At 38.8% G+C, this 18,578-nt stretch overlaps 1 protein-coding gene across 1 annotated transcript in view; it reads right to left on the bottom strand.

Annotated features, from left to right (window-relative positions):
• macf1a (microtubule actin crosslinking factor 1a) overlaps positions 1-12,918 on the bottom strand; it is a 320,929-nt gene extending 308,011 nt beyond the window's left edge. The window contains exons 1-2 of the mRNA XM_059350758.1: positions 12,644-12,918; positions 1,240-1,474 (exon numbers count right to left, since the gene is read on the bottom strand). Of these exons, the coding sequence (XP_059206741.1) occupies positions 1,240-1,462 (223 nt within the window). The 5' untranslated portion in view covers positions 1,463-1,474; positions 12,644-12,918. The remainder of the gene's footprint in view (positions 1-1,239; positions 1,475-12,643) is intronic.
• Between the last annotated feature and the right edge of the window lie 5,660 nt (positions 12,919-18,578).

Below are 18,578 nucleotides of genomic sequence, written 5' to 3'. Positions count from 1 at the left end.
CTGACTGTGGTATTTTTCAGGAAACAGGGCTTTTCCCCCCAAGTATGTGGGCCTTTAATCAAAGCCAGAGGGAAGCCCTGAGATTAAACAGGAGAAGCCAAGAAAATGTCAGAAATGTCAGACACATGCTGCGTCTGTGGCTCAATACGAGATGAAATGTTTTAACCAAGATATGTAAATGATAAAAAAGAATAACAGCTGCGTCTGATTTCTGTTTTTGTACTTTTGAGCCACAAGCACAGGCCTCTCTTCTGTTTTTCCCTCCTGTTGTACATCTCACATGAGGTATTTGAGTACAAGCAGCAAGTTGTCTGTAAATCACCAATACGACAGTTCTGTATGTGCTCTGCTGGCAGGCCATTCTTTATCAATTCTGAACAAAATTTTCCAAACTGGAGCCTCATACACTCCCTGGAGCATTGGTTGTGCACATCCTCAGAAATGAATGCTACACACCTGAGAGATGCAATATGCATATAACCGCTAGGAGCAGACAGTGTAGATTGTAAACTGTCTGAGCCAGACAACTCGCAGACATTGGGTTCATTTTTAATCATCAAAATCACACCATTTATCATAGCTAAAAACAGGATTTATTTATGAATTTTCAAATTCCTGATGGCCTTTGACCAAATCATGTGTAAAAAAAAAAGCTTCCTTCAGGAAAAAATAAACAAATAGAAGCTTTTATTAGTCGTTTTTAAAAAATCAAAATCCCTTTATTAATAATAAATAATTTGCACTAACAGGAACCCGTAAAAAACATTAAATTCTGCACTTTTCAGCTCAACTAAGAAGGGAAGAACAACTCCACTGAGACCAACTGTCACGTGACCAAAATTCACTGAAACTTGGACTGAACTGCAGGATATTTACACAGACCAGAGAGGAGAGGACTAGAGAGGTTGTAAAAATGGAAATAGTTCAAAATGTATAGCATGTGGACACTTGAAATTTTTTTATATATATATTGATTCTATTTTATTCAGTCGTTTTGTAAAATAAATGATCAAAAAATCCAACTTGTGTTGTTTCTTCTTTTTAAAATGATTTATGACGTAACACTGTGTTATACTTCACAGAAGACAGAAGACAGATTGTGTTGTTTCCATTGAGGTGCAGGAGTTACATGTTGCATCGGAAAACGAGCCCGCAGTGAGTAAAAGATGACACGGGTGTCCTGAAACAGCTTGGAGCAGTCTCAGGGACTTATTGCCAGTGTGAGACAGTTTTTCTTACCTGCGACTCGAACCACCGCCCTCTCCGCCGGGTCCAGCACCGAGTCCTGACTCTTCCTCTTCCTCCTCTCGTGTTTGGACAAGTTCCAAGGCAAGGTGTCTCCAGGCGGTCCCACGGGTCCTGAGGGGCACGGGGACAACGACCCCCCTGAACGCTCGCTACGGAAGGACGGCTCGCTGACGCAGGAGCGCTCGCTTAGAGTATCATCGTCTGACGACTCCATCTCTCTTCAGGGCTGCAGAGAGGAAGAGGAAGAGGAGAAGATGTGAGGAGGAGAGAGGGATGTAGAGCAGAGGGGGAGGGGAAAGAAAGAAGGTCAAAGAAGGGAGGAGGAAAGAAGAATTGTGGGGAAAGAGAGGAGAAGGAGCTTAAGTCAAAGTGGAAACTCTATAATTCATCACAGTGTGATCACGCAGGGGTCATGAATGATGCAAAGTTCCACCGGAACAGCACGGTGGTAATAATGCAGCGAAACAACTGGGTTATGTTCGTCATCGTGTCTAGACGAGAGTGAAGGAGTTCAGAAGGCGGCAGGACTTCAGTGAGGAGCTGCTGTAGAGCTCTGAGGGAAAGATAAAAAGAGGACGAGAGCACATGACAGCTGAGATGATGACACAGATTACTGAGGCAGCTCAGAGCACCCGAGGTATGTGGAGTTAAAAACTGTGATGTAGAAACATTTTAAACACACAAAATGTAATGTTCTGTTGCCAGGGGTTTCTTAATAATAGAGAATGGTAGAGTTTGGCGATGTAATGATCATGGGAGTTGTTGTTTTTCACCTCTATACTGTCATTACAGTTCAGATTCCTTCAGTGTTCATCGTTCAGGAGCCGAATTATCAGCAGAGGTAAAACTACTGAATAAAGCAGTTTCATGTTAAAAATCACTGTTTCTCTACAGTTGTTCAGAGGACATAAAGTCCTGCTCAGATTGTTTTTTTTATAACTTTAGATCCAGACCTGCGGTGACTAAAATCCTTCATCTGGTTATAATATGTAGTCAATACTACAACGGCGTATTAAGGCCAAGTATAAAAAAAAGATAATAATAATATAGACCCGGAGGAGGGTGGAAATATTTCGAGAAAAAAGTCGCAAATTTACGAGATTAAAGTGGGAAATCTACGAGAAAAAAAGTTGCAGATTTACAAGACATAAAGTGGAAAATGTGGAAAAAAAAGTCGCAGATTTGCCACTTTTAACCTCATAAATCTGCAACTTTTTTCTCGTAAATTTGCCACTTAAATCTCATAAACTGGCAATTATTTTCTCGAAATATTACCTCCCTCTCAGGGTTTTTTTTTTTTTTATGCCATCGTACAATAAAGTGTCTAAAAGTCATAAAAATTTTAATTAAAACTGGATGAAAAGTAAATTCATGTCGGCTTCTGGCAGCCAACCACACTGCTGGATTTGGCTATAGCACGTGAATCTGTACCATGCACCTTTTTGTTATATGCCACTCCTACTGCCACTGAACCAACATCTCCACAAAATCTTGTGCGAGTCTGTGATCAATTTGGAAGCTCGGCACCTTTTTGTGAAAGTCCACTCCCATTGCCAGGCAAGAAAAACAAACACACACTGTGAGAGCGTGGCGAGATGCTGGTTTCACACACTGTGGTAGCAACCTGTCAATCATAAGGTTGCCCTGGCCTGATTTGTCGTGTATTTCACTCTAAATGGGAACATAATTTTCAAAATGAATATCATGCTGTATTGAAGAAGACTTTAAAGTAGCGATTGAGACCATAAAATCATAATGTTTACGGAGGTAATAAAAGTGAGAAGTAGGCTTATTTTGTTATTGACTTCTTTTTGCAGAGAGTCGAGTCGCCCCCTGCTGGCCATTAGACAGAATGCAGGTTTAAGACACTTCTGCATTGGCTTCGTCCTCTTCTTTTATACACTTTACGGTGTGGAAGAAAGACAGCTCTGTGTTTGGATAGAGGGGAAGAAAAGAGAGGGAATTTCTCAACAGTGTCAGTTCAGCAGACTTGGCGGAGACGAGGAGAAGAGATGAGATTTCAAAGCTCATCTAGTGTTTCTATTTTTAAAGAAAAGTCAATAAGCCTGGAAGACAGGAGAGTGATTTTTTTCTCTTACTCTCTTTGTCCTTCTCTCTTTTCTCTCCTTCTTTCTCTCCCTTTGCTTCTTTCTATCTGCTGCTCATCCATCTTTACACCCTGACTGTTTGTTGGCATTAAGGTTGAATTAAAAACCTTTTTCCGATAATGAAGAAAAGGGGAAGCTAAGCAGAAGCGTGTGTTTGTGTGTGTGTGTGTGTGTGTGTGTAAATGTGTGATGTGTCTGATCTGTCCGTCACAGCATCATAAAATCAATACCTGTCCTGAGAGAATGAATTGGTCGTTACTGCTCTCATGTTGCAGCTCCACAGGGACTCACAGGTTAGTGAGCGTCTCTTTCTGCTCATCCTACAGTTTACTATAATCTCCACTGTGTATTTAGCTTTATGTTCGTTTCTTTAAAAAGGATCATCTCCCTTTCTGTTTGATATTCAGCTTTGAACATCAAACCAGCAGGGATTTTAAACGTTTTGCCGCACATCACGTGTTGTTTCTTTTTATTGCTCTTTTAATCAGAGCTGGAAGAACTACTCATGTCTTGACTTAAGTCAGGGGTCTGTAACCTTTACTAACAAAAGAGCCATTGTTGGCCAAAAAAAAGGAGAAAACATGTCATAACAGACTGGAGCCACAAACCTTTTTTTGAGCCTTATAATGAAGAACGAAGCCATTAGTGATCAGTCTTAATGAGCATTTATTAATATGTTTTTGTTAGAATGCAGCAAAGTGCAAATGGGAGGCTGACAAAAAGACAAAAGTAGTAACAGGGAACTAACAAGGACTGATCTATGGCTTTCACAAACTGCTGATAATAATAATAATAGTAATAATAATAATAATAATAATAATAATAATAATGTCTTGATGCCAGAGGTCAGGGGAGACTGTCCAGACTGGTTTGAGATGACAGAAAGGCAACAGTAGCCGTGTTTCCATTAAAGTTAAAGGGAATTTTCAAGCAAAATTTTGAAATTTCACAGAAAGAAAATTCAAATTAGGGACGTTTCCAACAACTGGTTTAGAGCAAATATCGAAGAACCTTTCCTGGTTTTACTTGAGCACACTTAACTTTAATTGTGCAGAATGTTTTCATTTTTGTTATTAAACTGCTTTGGTATTTATACACTAAAATTACTTTACCCTGTTGATTTTTATGTCTGTTTTAGAAAAGTGCTCTTTAAATATAGATGATTATTATTATTATTATCTTCAAAATGCACATAGAATTTCATTGATAACCTGATAACCTTGGAAACCTGACTAGAAACTCAAATAACCACTTGTTACAACCAAGGTATGCAGATCTCTGAACACACAACCTTGAAACAGATGGGCTACAGCAGCAGAAGACCATACCGGCCACTTAATTAGGCACACACTTCACCTAATAAAGTATAACTTTCAGAATAAAAGCCCCCCACACCCAACAATGGTGTGGTTTGTTTCACAAGGCATCCACTAGTGAAACAACAGTTAAAAAACGGCCACCCTGGCTTCTTAGAAACTCAACAAAAAGCAGCTTAACCTCTAAAACTGTGGGCACTTTACAGAGTGACTCCTGCCAAACAGCCGATCTGTCTGTTTTCACGCCGCAGACTGAACCATGGAGCGACCTGCGTGGCGGTCACAGGGTGGGAATGTTTCTGTGTCCGACACAACGGCTGGGATTTCCATCTGGACTACTGCTGCCAAAAGAAACCCTCCTCCTCCTCCTCCTCCTCCTCCTCCTCCTCCTCCTCCTCCTCCTCCTCCTCCTCCTCCTCCTCCTCCTCCTCCTCCTGCTGGCCCCTGGCGAGACCGCTGGCAGAGCCCCACTTCCTGAATCCCCATCTCTGCTGCGAGGAAGAGGTTAAAACCTCCCCACAATCCCCTGCGGTTCTCTAGAGTACATGTGTGTCTCTGTCCTCGTGTTGCTGTTTCTGTGTGTGTGTGTGTGTGTGTGTGTGTGTGTGTAAAGTCGGTTTCCCTGCTGCTTGCTGACAGTGACTCAGTGCCACTGCAACTAGCGGTTTTATAAATAGAGCCAGAATGGAGGCTTCAAAGCCACACCGTGTCATTACAGCTCTGTGAGGACAAACTGAGATCTTTGAAAGAGCAGAAGAAGAAGAACGTATGAGCAGGAGCAATGTGAGAGAGAGTGAGATCACTTCCTGTCTCCGAGGCACCAACATACACATACATACACACACACACACACACACACGCGCGCACACACACGCGCGCACACACACGCGCGCACACACACACTCAGATGTACAGTTACAAAGTATTACTTTCATTATGGATCAATTTATTGACTTATTTCTGGTCTTTTTAGTGATTTCGTGTCAATTAAATGTAAAAACAGAGTAGGACACTAAAGGGAAATTACTTTTATTATCTGTTAAGTTAATTATAAGGATGCACTAATTCAATATCAGCAGATATTCGTTGACCGCCACTGGCCTATTGGAAAATAAGATGACATTTACTGATGGCAGTGGTTGATGTTTATCTGTTGGGTTGCATCAATTTTGTGCTGGCGAAAAGTTCAATCGGCCTACTTGTTATTTTAAATGTCAGTACTGGGATCCCAGAAGATGTCTGTGCATTCCTATTAATTAGCACTTTCTGATTTAAGTCCCGCACCTCTATGGAAACAGAACAATCGTGGCTAGAGGTAGGAACAACTCAGACAGAAAAACACAGTAATAATGCCATGAATCACAAGAAAGAAAACAAATGCATGCTCCACAAGTGTCATGAATACTGGAAACACAAGTCTCAATCGGGTCTCCACATGTTGTACATATTGAACTATTGGCATTTTTACAACCTCTACTCTCCCGTCCTCTCCTCTCTGATCTGTAAACAGATTTTAAGTGAATATTTGTCATGTGACGTCTCAGCAGAATCAATCATGGCTTCACAGTGTCGCTGAGGAGCAGAATTTAATGTTTTTAATGATCTGGTTATTCCAAATGGTTTATTTTTGGCAACATTTTTAATGAGACATGTACAATTGGTCTTTTTGATAGAAATATAAACATTTTACGCTATATTTAGTTTTTTCTTTTTTTTAACGGAAGCCTTCGTAACTAATGTTCCGTTCGAGGACTGTTGGAAAGTTCAAACTGTGACGACAATGCCTGTTTTTACAGCTTATTTCTACGATAAACTGTGTATTTTTGGCAGTCTGTTCATATTATCTATACTAGAAATTACAATGCCAAAGTTTGTTTTAAATGTCCAGTAACTTTCCAAAACTGCAAAGGTGACATCATCAATATAATAAACTGAAACAGATTAATTGATTTTTGCTTGAAAACTGACTTTCTGATGATTGACTAAACGGTTAACTGAATATATTCTAACTAACTGACGTATATGCAGGACACAAAAATGCACATTAGCACAAAGCTCAAACACACACACACACACACACACACACACACACGTACACACACAGAGATATCCATGCAGGGATCTTGGCTCCGGCCTCTTCCTGTGACAGCGTGCAGCGGCTGAATCGGCTGGATGCTTCACTGGCCTGATTTATAACTCACAACCAGGATTTACATGGACACGGTCTGTTCCCACAGCTTAGCCTGAGCATACTGAGCACAGTGTGTGTGTGTGTGTGTGTGTGTGTGTGTGTGTGTGTGTGTGTGTGTGTGTGTGTTGTATATATGTATGTGTGAGGAAGAGGAAAGAGAGAAGGACTGACATGAAACAGAGATGTAGAGGTAGCAGTGAGAATCTGAGGAACAGATTCTGAAGAGGAGAGAAAAAAAAGGTCAGGGGGAAAAAACCAGACAGAGTAACGGTCGTAACTGCCGGTGGACGTCTTTGTATCATTCCAGAGCTCTAACGGCCGCTGATGGGAGTTTAACTGACACCCAAGCAGAAAGACAATAATTCTGCCTGACAAAGTCCATAAAAGAGAGTTACCTGAGCAGAAACACATCTGAGCTGCACATGAGATTTACAGAGAGCATCCAGCCATACGTTTCCCTGCAGGATGAGTTTCCTGATGTAAAGTTAAACTGGAAATAGACAGATGTTATCGACTGATATTGGTCTATTATTATATATTAGTGTATATGCTGTCCGATATGTGCTGTACACAATAGAGGTGTAAATCAACAGAGGCCCCATGATACGATTTTATTTCAATACTTGAGTCATGATATGATATTATTGCATTTTGTGTCCAAAAAATGAAATTCAATCAAGAATTGTTTTGTCAAATAACAGAATATTGTCAGTCTATTCATTTCACTTCAGTCTTTTTATTTCGCCACAATGAAAGTCAACTTGTTGGGACCCAGAGAGCCTATTTTCATTGAGATAGCATGATGTCAGAGGTCACACGACCGCTTTGAAAATCATAATGAAACATAAAAAAAAACCCTGACTTCACAGCATTATTTTAACAACTTTCCAGCACAATATCCTGACACACATGGTGCCTTTAGATCCTCTAGTTTAACATGATACCAGTATCTCCATTATATTTCTAAAAGTGAGCCCACTACGGCCTCCAGAAAAAAACAGAGAAAATACAGATGCTAAATAAACGCTAAATATCGATACTTGGCGGCCATGAATCTATATAATATTGCTACTGAAAATATCGCGATACTAAGCTGTATCGCTTTTCCCCCCTACCTCTAGTACACAATATATAATGCAGAAAATGTTCCTTGCCATGATTTATAAATGGTGTTTTGTTTTGTTTTTTAAATAGTCAGCAATTAACTGAAACTGAACAGTAATGATATTTATTTGGCAATTTATTTTATTCTTTATTTCCTCATTTATCATTTACAGAATTGGCTGACAATGTAACAGATTGTTTATATAATGTATAATAATGTTAAATTTTACTAAATAAAGTTTTCTGTTTGAGAAAGTAGCTCTCTGGGTACATTTGCAGAGTGGTGAAAAATTGGTGCACAATCCACATAAAAAAAGCTCTATTTTCATTCCAGCTTAAAAAATTGCTGTATCTGCCAACATATCGATTATCGATTAATTGACACGAAAGAATAATTATAAGTTGCCCAGTTGAATCCAATTCCTGAAGACTTCTCTCCATTTTCTCTTGATTAGTGACCTCTTTTTTGTTGTTGTTTTCCCTCTTCTTCTCCTTCTGTTCACTGGCGGATTAGCCTACAGCAAGACATCACACTGCCATCTTCTGACCAAAGTACATTACTGCAGCTTTGTTTATTCGCTCTAAATCAGTTGATGAAAACTCACAAATTCACATTTCGTTAATGCAACATTTCAAAATTTGGCTTGAAAATTTGCTTTGCCTTTAATGGAAACATGACTTATGTTACTTCCATCCTCGTATCGTCCTTGTAACACTTTAACTTCCACCATTTAAGTGCATTTATTTATACTTCTTAAGCTATCTTTAGTAGCACCTAGCCAGGACATTTTTGGTTTTTGCCCCGTAATCGTAACTGCAGTCTTTTACCAGAACAAAACCGCTTTTTTTTTGCAAGCAACCATTGAATGGGCTGATAACGAGCTTCTCAACCTGGATCAGACCGCTACTCACCCTCGTTATGAGCTGATAATTCTGATAATGTCCATTTAATTGTCTGATAAGATTTGAAACCGATGGGATGTGCAGTTTTTGAGAATGCTGCAAGCATGAACAGATACTAACTCTGGGCAAGAAAACGGATAAGTGTTTTCCAAAAACATCAAAATATTCCCTCAAAATAAATTACTTTACTTCTTTTTCTTTTACTTTGACTTCCAATCTTCTTCTAAAAATGTCTGTCCTAATCAAATTTCTTTATCTAGCATGTCTAAATTACGTAACAGCACATTTAATCCATCAGCTATTAAAAGCGCAGATAGTAAGAAAAGTATGAGGATGAATGACGCAGCCGACAGTCATGATGAGTAACACTGTCTGGATAAATGAACGGCTAGACTCAACTCCCCCACGCACATCAATTTACACACATGCATAGTATATATAAAGACACGAACACACACACACACAGATAAACTGGACTGGCTTGCCAACACTGGAGCTCTCTACTCAGCATGACTGGACACAGAGAGTTCATTAAATTGAGAGTGAGAGACAGAGACAGAGAAAGAGAGAGAGAGAAAACTGAAAAATAAAAAGTGTGTCAAGTGACGACGGCTATGATGAGAGAGATATAACAGGAGAGAGGAGAGCAGCATGGAGTCACTGATCAATATTTACAGCTCCAGGGCGTCATAATAACCACCATAAAGACAACACAGAGGAGATAAGAAACCTCTCTTTCTGCCTTTATTTCTTCCTTCTTTGTTTGCTCGTGTTAAGATGCTGTGTGCATACCAAAGAGCTGCAGGGAGAGCAAACCAACAGAGACCGCTGGCTAGACAGACAGACAGACAGACAGACAGACGAGAGGACGGAGTTGCCAGTCGAGCATTTCACAAAGAAGAGGGACTGAAATGTATAACGGATTTGTCCAGAGGTTTCCCAACTGGAGGTCAGGATCGAGACAAATCACAACGGGGACAAGATGATTAAGGGAAAAATAAATGTTTCTGTTGCCCAGAACTGTGTTAATTTAGCAAGATGTGGATACTTTCATGTCTTTAGGCGTCTAAAAATTATCCAAAACAAATCCGTGAGAAAACAAACACAATTTACAACCACACGTTGTTTCATTTAAAGGCTTCACAAACCAATCATTTTGAAGCCTCTTGATTAGTTTATAATGACAAAATCAGTACTGCAAAGGTGACATCATCAATATAATAAGCTGAAACAGATTAACTGATTTTTGCTTGAAAACTGACTTTCTGTCGATTGTCTAAACAGTTAACTGACTAAATATATTGTAACTAACTGACGTATATGCAGGACACAAAAAAGCACATTAGCACAAAGCTCATAATCACTGTTTTATCGAGGAAAAAATGCCAAACATTTGCTAACTCCAGCATCTCAAATTTGAGGATTTGCTGTTTTTCTCTGGTCATCTATCTCACACAACCACAGGCGTCGTTTGCTCTGATCTTCTAACATGAATCTCAGGGCGGGTCCTAATTTAGCACCTCTAACTGGTAGAGATCAACACGTTCTCCTACCTAAACATAAAAGTTGCCGTTTTAAACACATGGTTAAGGTTGTGAAACAGTCGCTGTTCTGTTTGGTATACTAACAATACTCATACTGAGCCCTTCAGACAGACTCCCAGGTTTGTTTTTAATCCGAACCCTTTTACTGCATGTCAACTTCAAGCAGGAAAATCATATAAAGGCAAAAACTACTCAGGTACATGACATACGTACATACTTAAAATGTGAAGTTTTGGTTTCACATGGCACACAAACATTGGTCTCCTGGGTCAAAGTCCTGACCCATCGACCTTTCCTGACTTCCTCCCTACACGGACTGTAACGCTCTTTATACTATCATAATCACCATTACACTAAATGTAAATATGGGTCGTTATAAGCTGGTTATACAAATGACCTATGGAGTACTTTTTTGGGATTGAAAGACTCAGTTTAGATCATTGAGTGTGTTTTGATTTTGGGGTGATGATTGGACAAAACAAGAAATTTGAAGATGTCACCTTGGGCTCTATCAGCCCTTTATTGCTTCTAGAGATTAAAGAGCTTCTTTCTAGAGTCCTATTTTTCACAATTTCTTTTCCCTTGGTATTGACGGTTTAAGCAAATACTTTATTGTGATTTGTTTCATTGTAAGTTGAATATCTTTTGGTTTTAGACTGTTAATCGGACAAAACAAACAGAAGATGTCAAATTGAACTCTGGGGGATGAAACTGGGATGAGCATATTCTGAATTTTTTTTACACTTCTATAATCAGATATAATCCACAATAAAGATTTGTTTCAGCCATACATGAAAATGAAAAAAAGAGAGATCCGCTGTTATTATGTCCGTCTCTGGTCATGAATGGCAGTCATGTGAGCAAAACTGATTCTATTTATAAAAACAGAAATACACTAATTCAAAGCCTTCTGTTTAAATGAAACTACAACCATGTCACATTAATCGTGCACTTCTTTATCCCCTGCATCAGAGATGAATTTGGTGCTTTCCAGCACGATAACATGCAGTAGTAAGGGGGTGTGTCTACAGCCAGTGCAGAGGAAGAAATGGGTGGAAGAGACCAAGTGAATGATATCATTTCGACTGAAAAAATGCATTATGAATATGTTGTTTTGTGGTCTGACAGGGGAATAGTATCATGCATGTTGAAGGTCCAACATAAGGCTGCAGGGAGATGCACGTTTGACCATCTGGTACAAAGCGGCAGGAGGGGAGCCCTGAATCTCTCTCTCTTTCTATCTCTATCTCTGACTGCACCTTGCATAATATCACTGTGGTTTTCCAGACAGACAGACAGCCTGCAGTGGTGGAGTCCATTGGGATTCATATAGCAGGTGGAGGTGGAGGTGTGATGAAGGGGGTTGCACAGATCAATAAAAGCAGCCGCTCATAAATATGTGTTTGTGCACATAAAAATAGCTGCAGCTGGTGTTTCATGTCATCATTTTGCATGCATGCCTTTCTCTCTCTGTCTGTCCTTTTCCCCCTTTGATTGTGAGGAGGGAATGTGTGTGCATGAATGGACATCAGACATGGAGACCAAACGCGTTGTGCACGCAGGGCTGCAGGCAGGAGGAGCAGACTGGAAGGGCTCTTTGTCCAACAACACACACCGCCCCTGAAGCTTCGGATGGATAACACCAACTAATTACATTTATCCATTTGTGGCTGGCGCTGTTGACTAAATGCTGCCTCCATGCATAGCTCCTGCTGCTACTGAGTGTCTCATTAGTGGGAACAACCTCGGCAGCCTTCTCACGACCCAGAAACCCTCTGTGACTGACTGTCCGCTGGTTATTTCCAGCCCAGCCCTCCCGGCACACAAATCACGAGCAATGTGCATAAAAAAACTGGACGGTTTCAGGCAACAATGTGACATATTTACAGTTAAATGAATCAACGTGCAGCATGTGATCAACACGTTATTGCAAATGGAAGTGAGGAGAGCATCAAGGCAACACCTTATCAAGCCAAATGCATCAATATATAATATTTAACATGCACGATTTAGGATTAGGTTGCAGTCTAAGTGAAATATCTCCATAAAGTGTGAGGTTATATTGTAATATTCCGCCTCGAGCTGATAGTTTTCATTTCTAAGAGTACATTTATAAACGCTTAATATCATTACGGGTCTCGACATGTCTTTTAAACGCACGATTATGATGATTTGAGCGTGCACGGGTGCGTGCAGAGTCAGGCTGCGTGGAGCTCCGGAGCCGCTTACCTTCACCGGGCAGCAGCGGTCCTGGAATCCGAGCGCAGAGCGAGGGAGGCCGGGGATGCTGCCGCCGCTGCTCCCTCTCCTCCTGGATGGATGGATGAAAGGTTGGATGTTTCCACCGATCGGGGGTTTCTCTTCTCTGAAAACCGAGCCGACACACACACAGCCAGCCAACCGGGGAGGGGGATGAGGCTGGGGAGAAAAAGCAAGGCAGCGTAATCCTGAATGGTAATGGCTGTCCGGTTCCTCCTGCTTTCCCCCTCTGGTCTCTCTCTCTCTGCCTTCTCCTCTCAGCAACCCCCCACCACACCAGCCCTCCTCTCCCGATCACACACACACACTCTCTCTCTCTCTCTTTCTCTACAATAGGCAGTTTTCACGGCTCCGACACTTAACCCATGCCTATTGAGTCTGTTAAGTGTCGCGGAAATTCAGATTTCGGTTGTACTCCTGCGTCATCCTGTGGCTCAGCAGCACCGCCAACACACACACACGCAGTCACACACACACTTTCTCTTAATTTGGGAAGGAAAGGGTCAAACAGGGCGTTCACATTGGCATATTTGCAGCAGGCACTCATTCACATTTATTTCAGGATTACACAGAAGAAGCAGCGCTGTTGGATCTGATCTGCGCTTTCACATCAGATGGGATAGTATTAATCTGGGTTTTTATAATCCCTGTACACACACACACACACACACACACGCACGCACGTACATACGGCTCCCTCCTCCCTCTCCAAACAGCTGGAGGAAGAGAGGGAGTAGCTAAAAAAAAAGAAAAGAAAAGAAAATTGATTACAGCTGGAGAGTTTTATTTCGGCTGTCGCTCCCAATCAGGGCTTCACAGTTTGTGTTGACCTTTGGTATGTGAGGTCAGAAGAGTCCCGGACCACCAAGAGTCCCCAGACTTCAGGATTTGCATATTTAAGAGGGACATTGTGATCATTTTTTGGGTGTATTTTGGGTTTTTAGTCGAAAGTCCTGCATTCAAAGGTATCAGCATTAAAATGTTCTTAAAGTATCACATTTAAAAGTACCAGAATGGACCCGCTCAGATTATATATATTCTATATCTATATTCTACATATATTATTGGATTATTATTATTGACACATTTATGTAAGCAGTGTTTTATTGTAGTCTATAAGTTTAAATTCATTATGTTTTCTATGTTAAATCTCAAACTGAAAAGTAACTAAAGCTGTCCGCTAAATGTAGTGGAGTAGAAGTACAAAGTTACATTAAATGGAAATACTCAAGTACAGTAGTTGAGTAAAAGTACTTAGTTGCATTCTACCAATTCTGTTTTCATCTACATGAGCAGCGTCCCAACTTTGGCAACCTGCTTGGAAATAAAAATAATTATTATCATTCATTTTTACACTCACTTGAGGTGGTTTTTGTCTTTTTTCTTTTTTCTTTTTTCCAATTTTTTCAATCATTAAACCTACATCCACTGATCAGCTGTTTCCTCTGTCATGAAAGAACAATTATAAGTTGCCCAGTTGAATTAAATTTCTTAAGACATTTTCTCTTGATTAACAACCTATTTTTTTCTCTCTCCTCCTCCTTCTTCTTCTTCTTCTTCTTCTTCTGTTTACTGACGGAGTAGCCTACAGCAACACATTACACTGCCATCTTCTGACCAAAGTACGTTACTGCAGCTTTATTTATTTGCTCTAAACCAGTTGATGGAAACATCCCTAATTTGCATTTTCTTTAATGCAACGTTTTCTTTAATGGAAACACGGCTACATTTAGAGACAAACTGGTGAACATAGTGAAGCATTTATTAGCTAAAGAGACAGATTTTGGTGGTGGAGACCAAACAAGGAGCTAAAAGAAGACCTTGATTCATCAGGTGGCCAGAAACACAACTCCAACTAAAAACCTGCTCTGTTTTTTTTTTATCACGAGAGAGAGAGGAGTTTGTGAACAATGGTCTTGTATTAGTTGACTGTCTGGATTGATAAGGGACTGGGTCAACTGGGTATCACTGGGATTGGTGGATAATCCAGACGCAGCTGATCAAAGTGAAGCGTTGATGGATTATCTGCTGCTGCTTTAATCAAACAGCAGCTAATGGACCGACCGACCACATGAGCTGAGCAGTAAACACGGGGTAAAGTTCACTACTACCACTGCTCATTCTGTCTTTATCAGCTCATTATTGAACAGGACTGGATCGATTATCCCTCAGAATAAAACTGAAGCTGCTGACATGAATCTACCAGTCAGTGAAACGCCTTTGGCTGTGAACTCAGACAAAAATTTGATTTGCAGGATTGAAACCTTGTGATGACGTGAGTCAAGGATCTATCAGCGCCGCCACGGTTATCTGTAATGTTCAAGTTATTAAAGCCAAATCTGGTTTCAGGAGGACAATAAGGCAGACTGCCTTCAGACAAAGCTCGACTGTGTGAGTCATTTTCCACGGAAAAACGTATTCATTCACAGACTGGCACCAAGTCAAAACCTTCACTGGAGCTTAATCAGATTTTAAGATGTGAAATTAAACTGAGTGCAGAACTGCCCAATGCTACAGCCAGACACTTTTACTCGTCATGACTGTGTGTTTAGCTCATATATTTCCACCTGTGTGATCTGAAAAATTGTTTCAGTTTGTCAAAAAGTGGATCTGAGGGTCACAACATGGTTTCTGTTTCAAAGAAGTTTTTTATTCTACTGTTTAAATGCTCAAGATGTTTATTACCAGCTGTGACATCATGTGGGTCAGAAAGAATTGACACATCAATTTATCTATATAGCACATTTAAAAACAACAACAAAAAAAGACCCAAAGTCATCTCATGCCACGAGGCAGATAAGTGAGAATCTGCCACAATGCAGAAAAGACAATAATAAATACAGAAATCAATAGAGCAAATATAAGAGAGGGCAAGATTAAACATTTTAACCAAAAACAAATAATTTGGTAATCCTTTTGTGACTGAAAACTTTACGAAGTCAAAGGAAAGAAGAGATAAAATTAAAGAATATGTGATAAAATAGTAGGTAAAAATTTGTATAAAAGCAAGAAACAGATTACAAATTAAAGTTAAAGTTGCAAGTGACATGAGAAGAGCTACGAGGAAGCCTAGAGATCTTTTTAAAAAGGTGGTTCTTTAAATCCATCCATTCATCATCTTTAGCCATTTATCTGGACTTGGGTCACAGGGGGCTGGAGCCCACTGGGCGAGGGGCGGGCTACACCCTGGACAGGTCTCCAGACTATCACAGGGTAGACACATACAGACCATTCACGCTCTCATACACTCCTACAGAGCAATTTACAGTCACCAATTAAACCTAAGCTGCATGTCTTTGGCCCACAGGGAGCCGGAGTCGAACCGGCGACCCTCTTGCCTTGCCAGAAAAAGCTTGGTGATGGACTAAAAGGAGTTGCTATGAAGATGACCTATTGGCTTTATTGGCAAGTTTTTTTATTTTATTTTTCTTTCTGCTTTTATTCTAGATTTACACCTAAGATTTTTCTTTATAATCATGCATATTTCCTTTTCAAACAGAGGTTGACATTACTAATTACCTAACCACCCACTGTGCTAAGAATTTATGCTCAGGTATGCATACACAGACATAACTACATGTGTGAAGGCATATAGAGGTAAATGCATGGTTGTAATGTTGGTAAATATGTGCAGAATTCAACATGTGTGCAAGAACTACAGGTGCATCTCAATACAATAGAATATCATGGAAAAGTCAATTTCCAGTAGTTCAAGTCAAATAGCCCCAAACAAGTATTGAGTCATATAGATGGACATACTATTCAGAGGCCAACATTTCCATATTAAACATACTTTTAAAATTGGTCTTTTGTAATATTCAATTTTTTTTGAGACACTGAATTTTAGGTCTTCATTAAATGTAAGCCATAATCATTATGATCGGAAGATATTAAATAAATTAAGACATGAAATGTTTCATTCTGTGTTTAATGGATCTATATAATGTGTTATTACTACTTGAATTACTGACATAAACAAACTTTTATATGATATTCTAATTTATTGAGATGCACCTGTACCTGTCTATATCCAACGTGTTTTATTTTGTTTGTTTGCTGCTTTTTATTATTATTCCTTTTTTTCTTTTTCTTCTTCTTCTTAATATTTATTATTATTTTGTTTCCAGATCCTGGTTTTGTGTGAAAAATTAAATTATTTTTAAGCAGTAGCGCTGTATATATGAAAATGGTAAATTAAATTTAAAAAAAAAATGTCTTTCATCTGTGTTGCACTGAACCTTTGAATTTTCAAATAGTTTTATATACTGTGCGTTTTTATATATGCACGACAAGCACTTTGTAAACTTGTTTTTGAAAAATGGTATATAAATAAAATTAATTAATTATTATTATTCTTTATAACTGTAAAAAAGAAGTTGTTTTTTTCCTGTTTTTTCCTGTTTTTTATTTCTGCCTGTGGACAGATTTTGTCACAATAAAAGCATCAGAACATGAAGTCTTAAAGATGTGTAATTAAGATAAAAAATAGAGGCCAGTACTTCGTTCCACTTTGTTCTTCCTCCTGTTTTATTTGAGCTCTTGGCTCCACCTTGTGGCTTCTCGCAGAGCCTCCTAATCCCATCAGCCACAGTTAAACGCTGCTAATCGAATCAAGGATGTCAAACAGCATCCACTCATATCAGTCTCTCATCAGAGCGGTCCGGCCGTCCCTCAGGACCGTTTACCAGCTAAATCCATTTAATGATGCACTAAAATTAGTTCAGCGGGTCAAGAAAATGGACTCTGAATTAACTTTTTATTTACAGGAGAGACATCACATCATTTAAGCAGCTGTGATGTTCAGTAAGAATGATTTCTAATATTTTCTGCTTTTCAATGCAGCATTTTGGGACATTTTTAATTAATCGCTTCACGAATCAATCCTATATTTAACAACAGTTGACGCCTGCAGCCACAAAAAGGTTTTGAGAGTTAATATATAAAACACTTTGAATAAAAAATAATAACAAAATAACAATATGCAAGGATACAATATTATTATAAAGCTTAAATTGTTAAAATGAAAGGAGTAAAAAAGATATTTTCAAACCATGAAGTCTCTAATCTTTATTCAAAAGTTATAAATACATCTATGTTAATTATATACTTTATGCAGTGAAATATTCTGGTTATGTGACAACATAATGTTGTGCATTGTCTTTTTTCTTTATTACTGTTGGACTGTTAATACTAAGCAGCATTTGCTAATTATTTTTTCTGTGAATGTTCTTACTGTACCTTACTTGTTGTTTTTTAATTGTAATACCTGTTGTGTATAAAAATTGTTTAAAAAAAAAAAAAGAAATACATTCAGGTTATGTGTTATATACTTGAGTAAAAGTAGCTGTACTTTGCAGTAAAAATGCAGGTTGTAAAAACAATCAATACTTTTCTAGATCATATTCAAAACAATATAATCTCAGTTAATTTAAATATGAAAAGTGCAGAAGCGAAAATCGATCTAGTCAGATTTTCAACCCATTTAAACGCATCATTACACTTCTTAAAATGTATAATCTTTTTTTGTAAAGGAACTATAAGTTATTGCTTCAAATAAATGTTGTATAATTATAATAATTGTCCTTTAAAAATGCATCAAATTGAAGCACTCAATACAAGTAGTTCAGATTTATTATATTTTTTCTTTGTACCGTTTGTCATGTCTGCTAATTTGTTGAAATTGAAATTTGAAATATATATGATATTATATATATATATATAAATATATTTGAGATGACATTGAACATTTTTCCGAAATAAAGTACCTCAAAACTTGTTTTGTGCTCCTTCACACCAGTTGTTTTGTTTCACTGAATAGGTTTTGTGTAAAACTTATTTCTAGTTCTACTTCACTGCAAATAACTTTCTTTTCACTTACATTTACATTTAGTTATTTAGCAGACGC

The sequence above is a fragment of the Centropristis striata genome, chromosome 14, assembly GCF_030273125.1.
Source record: "Centropristis striata isolate RG_2023a ecotype Rhode Island chromosome 14, C.striata_1.0, whole genome shotgun sequence".
NCBI classification, from domain to species: Eukaryota; Metazoa; Chordata; class Actinopteri; order Perciformes; family Serranidae; genus Centropristis; species Centropristis striata.
This window is presented reverse-complemented; position numbering and strand designations above follow the sequence as displayed.